At 45.2% G+C, this 17,735-nt stretch overlaps 1 protein-coding gene across 1 annotated transcript in view; it reads right to left on the reverse strand.

The window, feature by feature from the left end:
• Window positions 1-4,127: 4,127 nt before the first annotated feature.
• Window positions 4,128-17,735, reverse strand: part of PITPNB (phosphatidylinositol transfer protein beta) — a 65,674-nt gene continuing 52,066 nt past the window's right edge. The window contains 4 exon segments of the mRNA XM_028527570.2: window positions 4,128-6,014; window positions 10,735-10,857; window positions 12,538-12,587; window positions 12,590-12,647. Coding sequence (XP_028383371.1) covers window positions 5,964-6,014; window positions 10,735-10,857; window positions 12,538-12,587; window positions 12,590-12,647 — 282 coding nt within the window. The 3' untranslated portion in view covers window positions 4,128-5,963.

A 17,735-nucleotide genomic window follows, 5' to 3' on the forward strand; every position in this document is an offset into this window, starting at 1 on the left:
GGAGGCCATGGTTGCTCCAGGGCCTCCGGACCTCTGGGAAAGTGGAGCTGGCTCTGGGTGAACGTGCCACCGGTGTTCCAGGCACGGGAGCCAGCGTGCAAGGGGATGCCCAGAGGCGAAGCCTTGGTGTAGCACAAGCGTTAATCAACTCCGTGAGCCACACCTCCGTTCCACCTCTCGAACCTCCTCGGTCTGGGGTGCAAGGCAGTTCTGCTCCGGACTGATTAGGAGGGTGGTGTCGGGATATATTAGGGATCAACGGGGCCGAGACACATCACGGAGTTTACTGCTTCTCAGAATTCAAGGAGTAAACAGACTCGACCCAAGGTCAAGTGCCACTGACTCAGGGAAACTCTGGGCTGATTTTCTAGGCAAAGGCCTGGCCTCACCAGCCCTGTCAGGAGCCACAAAGCCGGGCTCAGGCTCACACATGAGCAGAGGCATCTAGAGAGCCAGATTCCCTTTTTTTTTTTTTAGCTTTATTTTTTTTAGAGAGCCAAATTTCAATCATGGGAAATGTATAGGGCATGTATGAGCTTTTGCACAAGGAGAGCATTTAGTTTAACAGCCGCAGATGGTATTTTCTGGACAACAGACGTACAGTGAAGCAGAATGTGCCGACTGGGGAGCGTTCAGCTAGCCAGCATTCTCCGACCGTGCTCCACGCGACAGCAGCGTTTGCTAGTCCAGCACGGCTTTCTGCCCTGCAACTTCCGGTTGGTGCTGGAGTGCGACAGCAAACCGCAGCCACCGTCCTCCTCTGCTTAGAGCCCTTTCCAAGGCCAACAGCTGGGCTACAGGCAGCGGGGGCAGCTCCCTTTCACTCGGGCCTGAGCCTCTGACGGACACAATGTGGATGAGCAGCATCGGCGGCGCCTCACAGACAGCAGAACGAGGCTCTCACTGCCATCGATTTTGACTGCACCGGTCTTTTGGGCCTTGGGGAGCCGTGCAGGTGTTCGAGCAGGGGCACAGTACCATCGGGGATGTTCTAGAAAGTCACCCCTGGCAGATCCTGATTGTTCTCCGTGCTCTTGTCCAGGGCTTCGCAAACCACAGCCTCACAGGCCCCATCTGGCCCACTACCTGTTTGTGTACATAAAGTTTTATCAGAACAGACACGCTGTTCTCCATGTCTATGGCTGTTCCTGCATTCCAAGGGCAGAGCTGTGACAGGACTGTATGGCCTCTAAACCTATTTACTATCCACCCTTTTACAGAAAGTCCGTGGGACCCTGTGCCAGATGAGAGGACAGCCCATCAGAGCATGGCTTAGATCAGGACATACAAGAGGAACAGGGCTTCTCAGGCGTTTGGAGGCACTTTTAAGACTCAGTAAGCAACTAGGATTTCTGGCTTAGCTGGTACTTTGGGGGGAGAGGAAAGACTGGGAGTTTGGTTTCAGGCTCCTTTAGTTTGACGTCTACCAACGCTCTGGTTTAGGGATCTGGAAGGCGAGGAGGAAATGTGGGCCTGGAGCTCCCTCCTCTGTTCTCTCGTCGAACTCTGTACTATTAGCTGCCAGAATTACTACCTCCTGTTGCAGCTAGTCGTCAGGCTTTAATGCTCTGAGGGCAGAAATGAGATCTTACTGATTTGTTGGTTCTACTTTCCCCTCCCCTAACCCCAGACTCTTTTGAGGTCTTGCAGCGGGAATCTGTGGTGGGAAGGAGGAGCAGTTTCAGACCAGTTTCCATCAGGGACAGTGACTCTGGGTACCGTGACTGCTGCCCGTGAGTTCCCAAGCTACCTTGGGATGCAAAGCACACGTACCAAAGACAGCATCGTCTGCATTGACCAAGGCAGCACAGTCTGGAAGGGGCCACCGAGGGGTGCGGACTACTGCAGAGGTCGCTCCAGGCGGGGGAAGGCAGGCAGCGTGGGGGGTGGCACTTGGCTTTGAAGAATGGGCAGAATCGGATTATGTGCTAGAAAGCAGTCTCCTCAATGATCTTCCACGAAGAGTGGGAATTCTTAGTTCTCTTTGCCTGTCCTTTGAAAGTGGGGCACGCAGAACCCAAGCCATAGAAAGCAGTTTATTTTTTAAAAGCCTCCCCACAGGATTCTAAGGCACAGCCAGGGTTCAGAGCCTCCAGTTTACCTGACCTGCAGTTTTCAAACCAGCAGCCCTAGCGTAACAGTATAAACCCTCAGGACACGGGAGCCCACGAGATGTGGCCCGGGGACACACTCTAATTCACGATAGAGGCAGGGAAACGGATGAGGTGGGGCGGCCCCATGCAGCCTGCTCCACGGAGTGCAAGTGATCTTGAAGGAGTTGGGGAAACACCCATTTAGTTCCAAATTCCTTTTAAATGAAAGATGCCTCTCTTTTAGCACTTTCAAAGGAAAAAAAAAAAGTGACAAACACCCAAGTGTCAGGTATCCCAAACGGCTGAGCACTGCTCTCAGTACTTAGGAGGGCCTTGGAACTTTTGGGAGGCAGCTTTAGAATACTGGCAATTTCTATTCATCCTAATCCAATCTGGTTGAATGGTTCTGAAGGGACCTGCTGTCGCTTAGTATTTCCAAGTTGGAAAACACAGCCCCAGCGACACGGGCAGGGCTCCTGGGGAGCACTCCCTGGTGGCAGCAGCTGCCCCAAGCTCAGTGGGATGATCTTTAACCTGTTCCCTCACACTTCCCCTCTCCCCCATCAGGTGAAGCCTCAAACTCTCAAATCGCCTCCATTTGTATCCACCAAACTGTCTCATAACACAGTGGCATTCAGTATTACCAGGTCTGAAGGACTGAGCACAGTCTGAAGTTTCTCCTTCCAAGCGGTTATGAGCAGGAATTTCATACCAGCCTTGTCAGCTCAGCTGCTGAAAGATGGACCAATCAGCTGATAAATGTTTCTTACCTCCTCAGAGACAAGATTTAAGAGGAGGCTGAGCTGGGAAAGTTAACAGTTCAGCAAATCGAAGAAGGGAGAGAAAGGTGAGGTTTCTAAAGCCAGGTGTTAACTCCAAAGTGCTTTTAGATCAAGCAGGAGGCAGTCTGGCAGGTGAATGGAACAGGAAGTGAGACGTCACACTGCAGAGGACGTACCATACGCTAGCAGGTCTGTCTCAGCCCACCCTGAACGGGCTCCAGCTGGGCACCACGACCTCCACTGACACAGTCCAGGACTCACTGTGGGGCCGAGACGGGCGTGCGGACCCCGGCCCACTGTGCTCTTCGGATCCAGGTGCCTCTGGCCTGGACTTCCTGTTTCTTCACCTGTACAATGTGAATGACGTCAAAGATCTCTCTCTACCAACTCTGCACTGTTAAAGAGGCCGTATATTCTGTGGAACTGTAATTTATCTGTTCACACGCCCGTCTCTCCCACACGGACTGTGTACTGCTTATCCTCCCCCTGGTGCCGCCAGCAGGCCCGAGTGCTGGGCGTGTGTGTGCTCGGACCATTGCACGCACGGAGAGACTGCCAGTGTGAATGCGAACACTGTGTCTGAAATAAAACGCTGAGAGAATGACCTCGGAAAACAAACAGAACACCACCCTCAAAACATAACCTTGTACATGAAATACACTCACGCAGCTGGCCACCTCTCCAAAGGCTGAGCAGCTCCCTAATGTAAGCTGGGACCACGAGAGAACAGTTACATGTCCCAGAACGGCAGACCTCCCTAAGCCCTAACAGAGGGGAGGTGGAACAAGGCAAAATCCCCACTGAGTGCTTTTAAAAATTCTGTACTTTCCCCCTGAAAAATATATTTCTGAAAAATCTCTGAGACTAATAATGATCTTTCTTTAGTTGACTGCTTAGCTTTTAAAGACAACGTTATTTAAGAACCTAAACGTAACCACTTAATGTGGCATAGGCGCATTTCAAGAACAGGAGTTTGCAATTAAAAAACAAAAACCAAGACAACCCCCTTTTTTCCTTCTCTCTCCAGAGTGGCAGTGCCGGAACCCCGCGTTCCTGAGCAAACAGCGGAGACGCGGTCTGCGGGGCCCGAGGCAGATGCGGCATCAGGGAAACCACCGCTCAAGCACACAAGTGGCGTTTTGTGATCAAATTTATTTTTTGTTTAAATTTCATTTACTTTGTTTTACTGTAATTTACACGAGAGACTGCCAAGTAAACTAGGTATTTTACATTCACCACACATTCCCTCAAATCTCCACAGTTGTTAGAGAAACATTAAAGCCCACGCGCGGGGCGCTCGCTGCCATGTGCGCCCAGGCTCCGAAGATGCTGCAGATGCCAGTGAGAGTTAAGTTCATTAAGAGGAGAGGATGAGACTCTTTATTTCAGGAAATTAGCAATCATCTTCCTCGCATCAGACACTTTGCAGACAATGATTATATGTTGACAGAACCTACTTTACAGCAGTGCTTGCTCAGAGAGTAAACATCAGTCTTGATCCTGAGTACGCGGCGGACATGCGCAGCGTGGGCTTGTAGTCGAGGCCAACGGGGCAGTGCAATGCAGAAGCACCCCAGTCTGAGTCACTACACTTGGGCGGCAGCACAGGACGTGTGGGGAAAAGAGCAGCGGGCAGCGGGGGCCGGACAGGCAGCGGGGGCAGGACGGGCAGCAAATCAGATCACTAACGTGAGCTGACTGCAGGGGGGGTGTGCTGAAGGAGGGACGGGGGGTAAAGAAGACAGTTGGTGACCTGAAGGCTTCAACCGGATCATTCCATTCAAGCTTCCAGGACTGACAGGAGAAAAACTGGATGTGGACAGAGGAAGCTGATGGAATTCTTCCCTAGCGTTCAGTCTCTTCTTTCAAACAAAAAGATGGCAGCAGCTTTACCCTCTAACCAGCGGTTTACATGATGCCTATTCATCCGGGGTATGTTCTAATGACACCCGACTTCCAGGCACAGCCAAGTGGGTGGAGGTGCACCGGCCCCTCCGCGGGGCCTCCCAACCTGGCGCAGGCAAACCTCATGCTGCCTCTTAAATGTTTCCTATTTCAAAGTCAGCATCTCCTCCTTAAAACTGCTTCAACATGAACAGAGCAAAACAGCATCATTATCTATAGCCTATCGTGTAAGCTGTGAGGGATCCAGATCATTTGCATAGTTTCCGAGTTGTGATTTCAGAAGACAGGCTTTTCTAAAGCAAGACTCCATGGAAGCACTGTACTTCCAATTTTCTAAACAGCTTACAATGCTATTAATTTCCTCATCAATTTCTTTGTTTGCCTAACAGGAGCCTGAAAATTGTGTAGCATTTAATATACAGCACAAAATCATCATCTCCATTTTTTTTGCTATGTCTGATGTAGAAAAATACTTGAAATTTAAAATACAAATATCCAATAAAAACCAGATTTTTTTTTTAAAAAAAGGATTTTGTCCCTCAGGGCAAACAAGTAAAAACTAGCCTAAACTTTATTCCTTTCTAATGGCTATTACCCAATTTGGCTGTAATGACCATCCAGAAATAAGTCGTTGTATACACACTCAGAGTTTATATTCCAGATTATTGGAATACTAAAAGATTTTGAATAAATTTTTCTGTGGGAGTCTTTGCTTATGAGACTAAAATAAAAATTTGTAAGAGATCGATTTAAAAGAACAGAAAAGTAATAAAAGGCTATTTTATATATGTATATATATATATATTGGTCCACAATTTTGACATTTATGAAACATACTAGCTAGTATTACATTGCAGTCAATTTGTCCATTAATGAATGGTATTACTCTGATTATTAAAATCTGTTTCAGCTATATATTGAAAATATTTTCTTTTGCATTCTTGCTGAAGATAGGTACAGTACTTTGGAGAAATTGTATTAATCCCTTCAGTATGTTTCTATGTACATATACACAAGTGTATGTATTTGGATCTGTAGCTCTACATGCATTTTATATACAGCTACAGACATACACACACGAACATATATACACACGTGGTCGGGAACCTGTGCACATGAGCACATGATCACAAGCACATGTCTAGGAAAGGCCAACGCTGCAAGATCCTGGTCAGATTCTTCCTCACTCGTCACCGGCTGCACTTGTTCCCCTCACTTGGCCTTGATTACGTAACTGCAAGGAAGGCAAAAGAAGTGCGAGGTGTTACAGGTGTTACAATGCAGGGAGACACAGACAACGTCAGACAGTAGCTTGCTGCACACATCTTCCTGGAAAAAACCCTCAATGCATCAAAACTCGTAGCAGAAAATGGGCCCCAACAGCCACAGTTAAAAAATATAAATTTGTCCTCTTAACAATTTTGGTCTTACTAATGGCATAACATTTTGTTTCATCAGAGGGAAAATCAACTAGGAGCAATATAAATCACAGAAGCATAGAAGAATTTAACAAAAACGATGACTTTTTTTTTAACGGAACAGCAAGTGTACGGGACGGGCCTGGGGGGAGCCTGGCAGAGCTCGCTTGTGCCCGTTTGGCACAACGGCCTCTCCCCACTGCCAGTGCGTCCGCCTCTCGGGCCTGTGAGCACAGAGCCTCAGCCGAGTGCGAGGGCTGTTCTGCCTCCTGCTTTCCCTCACTACACAGCGTACGTAGTTCGGTGTTAGCAAAGGATGGCCGTGTACTGCCGGTTTGTGTTCCCTCACACGGAGTTCAGTGTGTGGGCTAGAGTTCGAGGCTCTATGATCGTTCTAGGAAAATCTCTAATTTGAACAATGAGTTTGTGTTAGAGAAGTAAGACCACAAAAATGGTTTATGTTGTAAATAAAAACCTGAGTGTATTTAAACGTATTCAAGACAACTGAAGAGTCAACGTAAAGAAGACTTTCTGGTGTTGGGGAAAAAAATTACATGAATTATCATGGTGGGCCCTTCTGGTATGGGACAAAAGATCTTTGACTTAAAATGCTCTACATATTTCCTACTAACCACAAAGTGGTCCCACTGAGAAGCAGACCAATGGACTGGCCACTGACAAGACGTCAGCTGCCTGCGGGACCGGGCCACACGGTGAACAGTGTGCGCTCCACAGCTGCTTCCTGACCCAGTGACACTAGTTAGTAGTCGGGATTGTGAGAGTCAAGCTGTTCCGTGGGTAAAATTTTTACACAATAGTAACTCAACTATTCACCGTCAATCTCTAAAATATAATCCCTTAAATTCTAAAAATTAAACCACATTCGACACTTAGTCTCTCTTTGGCAAGTTAACTACCCATTACCAAAAAAGGTTGGCTTTTAAATATCCTTTTTACCCAGGTCTTCACTTACACAGTTTGATATTGTCTCTGACCCTACAGGGACTCATCTAGACATCAGCAGCCGACGTGCCTCGGACGGAACCCTTTACGCATCTAGACGTAAAATAAAATCATGAGCTGCTGAAATCACAGACTCTATATTGGGTTAGTAAGCAAGGGGAGGAAAAAAGTCTAAAAGAGATTAAAGTGACCACTGCCTGTTTATAAACCGTTTTCACACAGAGAACGGAGTTCTGAGTTACCCTTCAGTAATCCTGGTCTAAAGAAAATCTTGCAAAAGGATTTTCTTACACAGCACAAGAAGCGTGTGTCTGGCCTTGCGTCTAGGAAACAAAGCCTGGGACTGGGGACGTGAGATGAGCAGAGACAGCCAAGGGTGAGCGGCCGCTCACCACCACGAGGGAGAAGACGCCCGGATGGCCTGACTCCTGTTCTCACAGCCCCCGCGCCGGAAAGGAGGCCAGGAGGCATGGCCACCGCCCCGCCGCTTTGGAGACCGGGTTCCTCCCGGAGTTCTTTACGGGAAGTTTATCAAAAAGAGGAAGAACGAGCAAGCCCAGGGAACATGTATAAGAAACAATGAAGGACAGACACAGGAATGCATCAGAAAAGACAGGCATTCATAAAAATAGTCTATAGACAACTTAAAAAACTGATGAGAAATTAAGGAAAAGGACAGGCAGAAAAGGCACAAATGCAATAAACACATTTCTGTAACTCAGCCACCGCCCCCCCCCCCCCCCCCCCCCCCCCCCCCCCCCCCCCCCCCCCCCCCCCCCCCCCCACCCCCCCCCCCGGAAGCGCCAGCTGAGGACAAACGCAAAGGGTGTGCCCAGGTGTTCTCTCGGCTGCTGGGCCTGAACCCAGGCTCTCTCAGCGGCCGACGGCAATTGGCATCCCTCCTGCCTAAACCTCAAGATGCTATTCCTTCTCTCCAGGCCAAAACCATTTCAAAGGAAAACCCGATTCTTAAAATATTGTGTGAAATTAAGAAGGAGAATTCAATGCATCAAGCTTATCATCAATGGTGTCGGGAACACAGGACGGCCTCAAGAGAAGAGGAAATTCCTCCGTGGTGCAGAGGACTTGGAGCACGTCATGCCTCTTCAGGAGCCGGGAGCTCCCTGGGCAGGCGGTCTGCCCACCGGCTCGCTGCTGCCCGGACTGGGGCAGGCTCCCAGGGCAGCCTCCAGGGGCCAGGGCGCGCAGCAGTGCGATATGGAACACAGCGCTCCCCAGTGACCTGAAGCAAAATGACTGGAATGGGGTTTTGTTATGATCAGCAGTTAATGCTGAAATTTTCCTTAAATGTTGTTGAAACATGTAACAAAGAAACTTCCATGTACCCCCAACTCTGAACCGATGGTAAGATTCCTACGAACTTCCTGAGGGAATCAAGTTGAGTCGTGGGTAAAATAATAATGACCTTCTACTGATTTTGGCTTCTGTGAAACTACTTGTCTCTCTTACACCTCCTTTTCAAGTGTAATCACCAACTCACAACTGACTGACTTGCCTGGAGAAGCAGCTGAGACTGCAGGCCCACCGCCACGGGTGGGAGCGAGTCCCCACCTGCTAGTCAGGGCTCCCATCATGTCGACACTGGGGCTGTTCCGAGCCCAGGGGTCAGGAGACGGAGAACTTGTGGGGGAAGAGGAGGGCCCAGCCACGCTCCGTCCATGGGGTCCAGAGGTAGGCAGGGTCCACAGCCCGAGCCAGGGAGGGCTCCATCCATTACCCTTCGACTCTCACCACTCTTCCTCGTGGGAGTTCGGATCAATAAAAAATAAGTCTGTTTCTGTTTATCTTGGTGTTGGTAATCATTTTTGGAGACGCTAAGGCTGTATCATGAGTTCTGTGAGAATGAGTGTAACCATGATGCTTGCTTTCTTTTCTCAAAACCCCAGAACTGTGCCTCCCCAGAGAGCTTTAGTGAAAGGCGAAAGACTTATGCACTCTGAAGAGAAACCAGAGCACACACTGCTGCCTTTGCAACGTCTGGCTGACACCAAGCTGCTCAAAAGGGCTGGAGACAGAGCTGGCAGGTGTTGCTGGAGCCTGGAGCACCTGGAGGGAGCGAAACCAGGCGAAGCAGGGAAAAGAACTTCAGACAGATGGTGGTGGTTGGTGCTTCTTAGAGAAGGGATCTGACTCTCGAGGAAGGGCAGACAGAGGCGTGGTGAAGGCACGGAGAGACAGGCCATACTCAACGGAGACTCACTTTGCCTGTTTAAACACTTTGACTGGACCAGCCTAAAATAAGGAGGTAAGGGACAGTCGTCCATGCTTGCCATCTGGTCACCTCATAGTAGGTAGTAGGAGAAACGGGGGTCAAAGAAGCTTCCACTGGCTGGCCTACAAACCACCCCCAATTTACATTGTTTTCTCTATGGGAAAAACATGTTCCAAATTTCAAAAATCAACTTAAAAACTTTTGGAACAAAATCCACTCATAAGTTGGAGACTGCCTGAAGTTTACTTTATGTATAAGATAAGGTTAAAAACATTTTATTGCCTTATAAAGAAAATATGTCCTAGTCCCCTCAGAAGGTTTGTATAAAGCTAATTAGAAGCAGACCTGCCGTAATCACCAAAAGTAAGCAATTTTAAACAGATTCTTTACGATGCTCTGTTCCAGACAAATAGATTTTTCTGTGCCAAAGAACCTGATTTGCTGCCACTCTCCTGTGATTAAATGGAGTTCCTGCCCCACACACAGGCGCTTGTCAAACACTCGCCCGCAGGGCGTCCAAGCCCGCCGGCTGGCAGGCCACAGATGACTGCATGGAAACCGCCAGCCCGCCCCGGACACTCCCTGGGCCCGCTTCCCCCACGGGGCCTGACTTACAACCCAAAAGCAGCGCCCCAAGAGCAGAGCAAAAGCAAAACGAGGTGCAGGAGGAAGTCAGGGAAGACCCTGTCCCTGGGAGAAACGGGGTGCTCAGACAATGCAGGGCCTGCTCACGGTGGTGGGGCAGCAGGGTGGGTTTGAACTGGGAGACATGGCCTGCTGACCTCTAGCCCAAGGATCACTTGGATGTATCTCTGCCTAAAGCTTAAGAAGAAACAAGATTTACTGCCAGTTGTGGGAAGGGGAAGGCTTTTCTGGAATCAGTGGCAACATCACTCCTCTTATCTTTCCTACAGAAGGGGAACTGGGACTTCCTGTGCTAACATTAGTAACTTACTGTGATAACGAAAGGAACCAAAGCAACCTGTCCTCACACAGTGGATTGTAAAGGGCTGTGAGCCAGACACTATCAGAGAGAACTGATGCAGAAAAAAGAATTTACAAACCACTGAACATCTTACAGGTAACAAATTCTACATCAAGAAAGCTCTAGTCTACTTTCATGAAAAGACGCTCAGCAGAAGAGAAACCAGAACATGTGAAGAGATGTTAGTGTCTGAGAAACTCAGTTTTGATAGAGGTATACAGGATAAGGACTAAGGATAAGGAGTAAGAAATGGCTTCTAGTAACACTCTTCTTAATTCTAAGCCTACACTTACTACGCACAGACACAGTACTAGAAAGGGAGAATTAGAGAATTTCCACAAACAGGAAGTCTTACTGTTTCTAGTTCTTTCTGAGTTTCGTCTTCCATTCGCCTAATATCTTCCATTGTCAGATCAATCCACTTGTCAATCCAACAAAAAAGCTGGCGATGAAAGTTTGTAAATATCCTTTTTTCTTGCTTTTAAAACAAGAAGAAAAAAGTAGTATAAGATGGTAAAACTCTTAAGATTAATGACACGTTAACACATCTCTCAATTAATACATGAAATTGATACATACTTGTTTTGAAAAGACTACTGTGTCGATTAGTAGAAATCTTAATTTCATACTATTACCCTTTTGTAAAACATAATAAAAAGAAACATTTCCCTGTGAAATGTGCAGCAATCTCTCCTTGCAAAGGAAGTATGATTTAGTAGCAACTGTAGAGCATAAATGCAGTGTGTACATTCTAATCTTACAAAAACTCCTGCTGGACCTGATTTGTTTTCACCTTTTTCTAAATGTCAATCACCAAAGGTCAACTCAATTTCTTTTGCTATAAAGCTATACATTATTATCCTTAACTTCTCTGCAGTTCAGGGGAACGCTGTGAGACAGAACACAGTAACATGCTGCAAGAGGAGTCCTGGGTTCTTGGACTAAGACGCTTTATTAAATTAAGAAGTATTACATACTGTGCATTAATCTTCCTAATGTTATTGTGTGTGTGTATATATATGCATATACATGTATGCACGCACACAGCATACCATATATGTAAGTGTTGTAATTGCGGGACTATTTAAGTTGTATTAAACTTTCCCAAGAACAGAGAAATGCACTGAACAGTAAGTACTTGAATATTTTTGGACAGTCTTCAACATTCACATTTTTTTTTTCCACGAACAGAAGGGGCTTCATCAATTACATGAGTGACTTCTATTTATCAGAACTAGATTGTTAGTCTATTATTACGATCCAGGAGGAAGGAAGGAGGCCAGTATTTACAGAGTGCCTACTGTGGGCCAACTGCAAGCAGGCCCAAGAATAATCAGTTTCCAGGCTTTAAGATCTTTAAGAAAAAAAAAAAACCCGTTAGAGCAGTTACAAGTTTAAAGTAAAAAAAAAAAAATACGGTGGAACTCTGCCACCACAACTAGTATGGGTTCAGAGATACAAAAGGGGCTTCTTTATAATGAAAATGGAATAAACATTCACCCTCCAGGAAAAGTAAAAACCAAAGAACTTTCCATATTCCTTATGTGTTTATAACCATGTGCATTTTTATACAGCTGCAACTCCCACCCTCTTTTCTAGACGAACTGCCCCTGGCACTGCCACTTTCACGCAGAAGTCATAGAGGAGATGATCCGATCTCAGGTCTCAGGTTCGGTGTAGCTATTCTCAGCGAGGACCCCCAGAGAGAAGACATGCCACGAGCGTGCAGAGCACACGAGAAAGGTGTCTGTCAGGAGAGAATGTACGGAAGGGTGAGGGGCACCCCGCTCGGCTGGGATGGAGGAGCACCTCCACTCGGTCTCCCCCTCTGCCCGGGTGGAGCACCGTCCCCCGGGGACGTGCTATGTGTGGAAAAGGCTCTCTGCAGAAGAGCTGAGCAAACCATCAGAAAAGCACTTTAAACAAAAAATTGCTATCCTCTTCCCTAAAGCAAGACCCTGAAAACCTCTGCTGGCATCTGCCTCTGGTGTTTCTAGGGAGAAAAAGAAAGGCAGAGAGGACTTATACACAGACAATACTTTTTACCTTACGAGGAAGGAAAAAAAAAAACCTAAGTGGTAACATAGGAAATATCCATGAACAGCTACCTCAAAATCTTAACCTAAATTGAAGTCACTGCACTTTGAACAGATTTTACCTTCTGAATGAAGTTTTCTACTTTGCTCTGCAGCCCCCACCACTTGAATTGATGGTCACCAGCTTATAGGCACACATCTGAGGACAGTCAGGGTTGCTGGCCAGCTCCTTCTGGATGAGGAACATTGAAAAAGGGAAGTCATGATTTAAATATTTATGTTTTGATTATAACTGACTGTTGTGTAACGACATCACAGGCATACGTGAAGAAAATTACAATCTCATATGCGTTTAATTTGGGTGTTGGGCAAGTTGAAATCATTTTAGCACAATAGCCAGCATTCCCCTGTTACAGACCCTCCTTCCACAGACGAAGTTACTTCCCGACTCCACAGTTTAATAGATGCATTGCTGTCAAATCGCACTATTCAGATTTCATATTAAATACCAAATTCTATTCACATCTTATCAGCAGTGAGCCTTCAATACATCAGGGTCTCATAAAGCCATTATCATCTGTCTCACCGCCGTGAGTGTGGTGAGGCACGACGTGAACTGAAGAAGTTCGTTGTCTTCTGTGCCTCCGCAGACTGGCCAGCGGCGAGGCCCTGTCTTACTAACTGAGCGGTGTGTGTGCCGTGCCTAGGCGGTACGACTCAAGGGCACGGTACACAATAGTTCTTTCGTTCCCGTATTCTCTCATAGTCATATTCACTGTTTTGTATTTGCAACGAAAAAAATTAAATAAAGCTTCCCAAAAGAGGAGAAAACCATGTGCAACACCATGGGGACCTTTTTAACAAAAACTAAATTATTGAGTAAAAAACTAAAGCAGCCTTTTACAAGGTTCTCCTCTTCTTTGCCATTGTTCACAGCATTCAAGACATCACAATGCCAGCGTCAGTCACACTGTGTGCCGCTGTCACTTCCTGTCACCTTCCGCTCACTCACAAATCCCACTTTCAGTAAGTTCACTGTGTGAGCAAATGTTCTTTCCATTTAGCCACATACAAATTCAAAAAATGATGAATTTCTAGCTATTTTTCTAAAACTCTAAGATTATTCTTCATTTGCCCAATCATAGCCCAGACCAAATTTCCCCCTGAACCCTCACTAATGTTCCAGTTTCAAGTAAAGTTTAAGAATAAGATACAAGAAAAAATCCTACTTTGGTATTAATAGGACTCAATATCCTATAGAATCCCGAATGACTGATCAACTTTTCTCAGAAAATCTCTTCTGTAATAACAGTTCATCTTCTGAATAATGATCCGGTATATGGGTTAAATCAATGGGGTACTACCACAGGCACTTAAGATTATTACATACAATAAACCGTCCTTTTCCAGGTGAGTGTGATGTCAACAGAAGAAATTGGCTAGCTTAGTTCTACTTTTGCAAGATTTCCCTCCCATAAAACAGAGTACCACGATAAAATTCGGCACCGGAGCACACATACGTGCCCCTCCCCCATACTCAATGAACAAGTTTAATTCAGTAAGTGTTAAGTGGGTGCCATTTACAACCCAGTCTGTGCTAGGTGTTGCCAGAGGACAGAAAAGTAGCCGGCAGCGAGGAGAGTAATTATGTATGTAAATAATGATAAAAACCACTACTCTTGGTGCCCAAGATCTCTCAGAAGGGACACCCTTCTGTTGTGGCTGCTGTGGCCCTGGGCAAAACACACACATTTGCAATCCCCCCCTCCACCCTGCTGACTTGCATGCCCCATGAATTTAAGCTGGACTGCCGTGTGTGGAAGTAGTCAACCAACCTTCCACAGGACATAGGAAGCTTCTGAGTGCCTCAGACTTACTGAAATAATGACAAAACTGGTCTTTCAGAGACCTTTTTTCCATAAGCATGAGCCAGTGCCAAGGTACTCCCAGTGAGTGTCACTGAAGACCTTCATGTGAAACACAACTTGGGTGTACGTAGAATACAGCACTTAAAATTGTGTGCTGCAACTGCCCAAGAGTTCCCATCACGCACAGTAACTTCCTATGTACGGTGGGAAGGACCCTTAACCTCTCCAGGCCTCACTTTGGTCAGTAAAAGGAAAGGCTGGGCTCTAGCAGCGCTTTCCACCCTCCACTCCTGTGACATTAAGAGCAGGGGTGAGTGAACTTAGCTCCTCCTCAAGGGTCAGGGCCAGCCCAGGGCTGCGGGCGGTTAATGCACATGGCCTCGACATCCCATGCTTTGTCTTAAAACTTCCTATAATTTTGCATTTTGCCCCCACAGTATTCCTGGGCTTAACAAAGTATCCCCCTGCCCACACAGGCTGAATTTCCCCGGTGGCTGGGAACCTCTGCTGCACCACCTAGATACCCGCCCCCCCGAGGGGGGCCTCAGGTACCCTCCAGATGGAGCATTCCAAGGTCCTACTCATCATGAACCACTGATAACTTCGCTCTGTAACTCCGAATCGTTAGACGCCGTGTACTAAATGAAACCTTCAGTATTTCTAGTGGAACACCGACTCTTCCGAATTCTCCCACCATTTTATAAAAACAGCAGGATCGAGCATGGTTCCAATTAAAGGGTGAGCTAAATTTAATATAAACATGCCTATACCAAACTAGGGCTCCGAGAGCAGAGCAGACACGTGATTTCAACAATTACCTACATTGTTTCTCACGTTCTTTCTAGTGTCTCTGGCAGGCTGCTCAAATCAATTACAGTAATACTGGTAATTTATGAAGTAATAATGGCCTATAAAATTTAGTTTAAAAACTGTAAGTGATAGGACAAAAAAGAACCAGTTCTCTATCTTCCCCAGATCTAAAATGTACAGTCAGTCTCAATCTGCTTTTTTTGTTTTCCATCTAACAATTATTAAAAAGAAAAAGCCCAGGGAAGAATACGTAAACCAATTAATAGCAAACAGCCTGCTGCCTTTATTTCCTGGACTAATTCTCCACGGTATTGATGCCACGCACAGTGCGAGGCACAGAAGGTGACTTACAGAGACAGACTGTCTGACGGCCCGAGGAGAAAACCGAGGACACAGAAGCCGTATATTTTCCCTCAATTATTATTACTAGTATTAGCATGTGATGGTTGAGGTCTCATCTAATCCCAAAAGTGACTTAATGCAATTCACCTCTTAGTCTGAGCTGTGGTCTTAACACAAGTGGGTAAATTAAAGAAACCACTTCATGTCTCATACTTACAATGATGAAACAGAAAACAGACAAACGGTGAAACTGCCTAGACGCAATAAAGGAAGGCTGAAAGAATCTTGGAGGCCATCTTTTCTGGGGGTGGAATCTAATACTGTGTAACTCCGGTCCCAAAGCTGTCCATATGCTATGCGCACCATATACCTTTTAACCTGGTAATTCTACTTTCAGAAACATGTTCCCATTGTCAGGTGAGAAAATAAAAACACTGTGGATTTATTTTAAGAGCAAAAACCCGGACTTTAAAACTGGACACCTACTGAAAGATGATGAAATACCTCCATAGGCCTTCCAAACAATGGCCTTCTATGCAAACAGCCATTAAAACCCATCTTTTTAAAGAACAGTTAACAATGTGAGGAAAAAAAAAAAAAGCTTACTATGAATATAAATAGGTACCTATAATATAAACATTTGTAACAAACTACATGAATCAGGAAATATAATAATAATTAAATAATGTGCCTGTGAATAATTCTTTATTTTCAAAAGAATATACAAATATCATTTTATTAAAAAACTAATATGCATAAAAAATAAACTCTAAAAAATTCTCAAGATTTATTTTTCCCTAAATTGCCTGGGTGCTATTTCAAATCTTTACTCTTCTTTGACTATAAAAAACCTAGATGTTTTCCTGCCTTTCTTTTTGATGTTTAACAAATCAAACCTAAACAAAATCAAGCTGAAAGCTAAACTAATGTCTTTAACATATAGCTTTAAGTTCAGTCTGTATTTAACTTTTCCTAATCTTTAACTTCTAAAGCAAAAACAAGGTATACATACAGAAGAAAATAGAATCAACCTTCAAAGTTATCAGAAACATTCTTGTGAAAAAATGTGTAACTTCTATGAAAATGTGAAAAATCTCAATGGAGCAAATACTTTGGACACCCCCCACACCCCATCTCAAGCACTGTTCTAGGAGCTACAGAACCCAGAGGATCTCCGGGGTGTCTCCCAGCCCTCAGGGGGCACACTGCTGGGGCAAGGCAGAGCCTCTTTTCTGACCTTAAACAACACAAAGGTTTTCTGATTCTTTTGTCTTCGTTGGTTGAAAAAAACCACCAGAAAGCAAAGAAAGCCAAAACCTAATTCAGATCACTCACACATTTTCCCATCCAGCCCAAACCTAACACTTCCTGACCTACTCAAAACAGGATTTACACTCCTAACCTACAAGTAAATAGAATTATTTTGCAGATTAATAAGATTTATGTAGATTAATGCACAAACTTTAAAAGAATAACTGAAAATAAAAGGTAAAATACGTTTGGTTAACCAAATACAAGAACAATCAGAAGTTTATAAAATGAAAATTGTGGGCTAATCGAAGAACCCAAAATTATGACTCATCTCTACATAATTTATATCTCATCTGTTAACACTGCTAGCACTAGCTAGTTGTGAAATGTTTCCTAAATTTTATTTAAATACTTTGTGTATTCACTGAATTCCTTGCATTTCACGTTTCTTACCATAAATGAAGCCCCCAAACTCAAATCATGTTTTCAATTTAAGGACGATATTAGGTTACTCTGAGGTATGTGGATGAGGCCTAAGGGGCAGTAATGTATACTAAAGCCACACAACATAACTAAACAAAACCCGGCATGTTTAACTGGAATGGTGCGCAATCAGCCCATGTTATCCATATGGACTAGTTTCTTGTATCTTTGACAAATATATTCAAATGTAAGAGAATTAAAAAAAAAAACCCCACAACCAAAGGCATTCTGAAAACTCATTTTCTAAAATATAGTTCTCACACAGTCTTGTGCTATTGGGTTGGCCAAAAGGCCCATATAGCTTTTTTCTGTAAAATAAAAGACACATTTTTCATTCTCACCAATATACTGATTTGGGTATTTTTAGTATGTCGGCTATCTCCCTCGTGGCAGGACGTTGATTGTTCTCAGTTAATGTCTCAATTTGATCGCTACCAACTTCAGCTGGTCCACCTGACGGTGGAGCATTGTCTTGGCCAGCGAGAAACCTCCACCCTGCACGAGACTTCACAAACCACTTCTGCCATGTGCGATCCATCACGGCATTTTCTCCATACACTGCACAA

The sequence above is a fragment of the Phyllostomus discolor genome, chromosome 13 (assembly GCF_004126475.2).
Source record: "Phyllostomus discolor isolate MPI-MPIP mPhyDis1 chromosome 13, mPhyDis1.pri.v3, whole genome shotgun sequence".
Lineage (NCBI taxonomy): Eukaryota > Metazoa > Chordata > Mammalia > Chiroptera > Phyllostomidae > Phyllostomus > Phyllostomus discolor.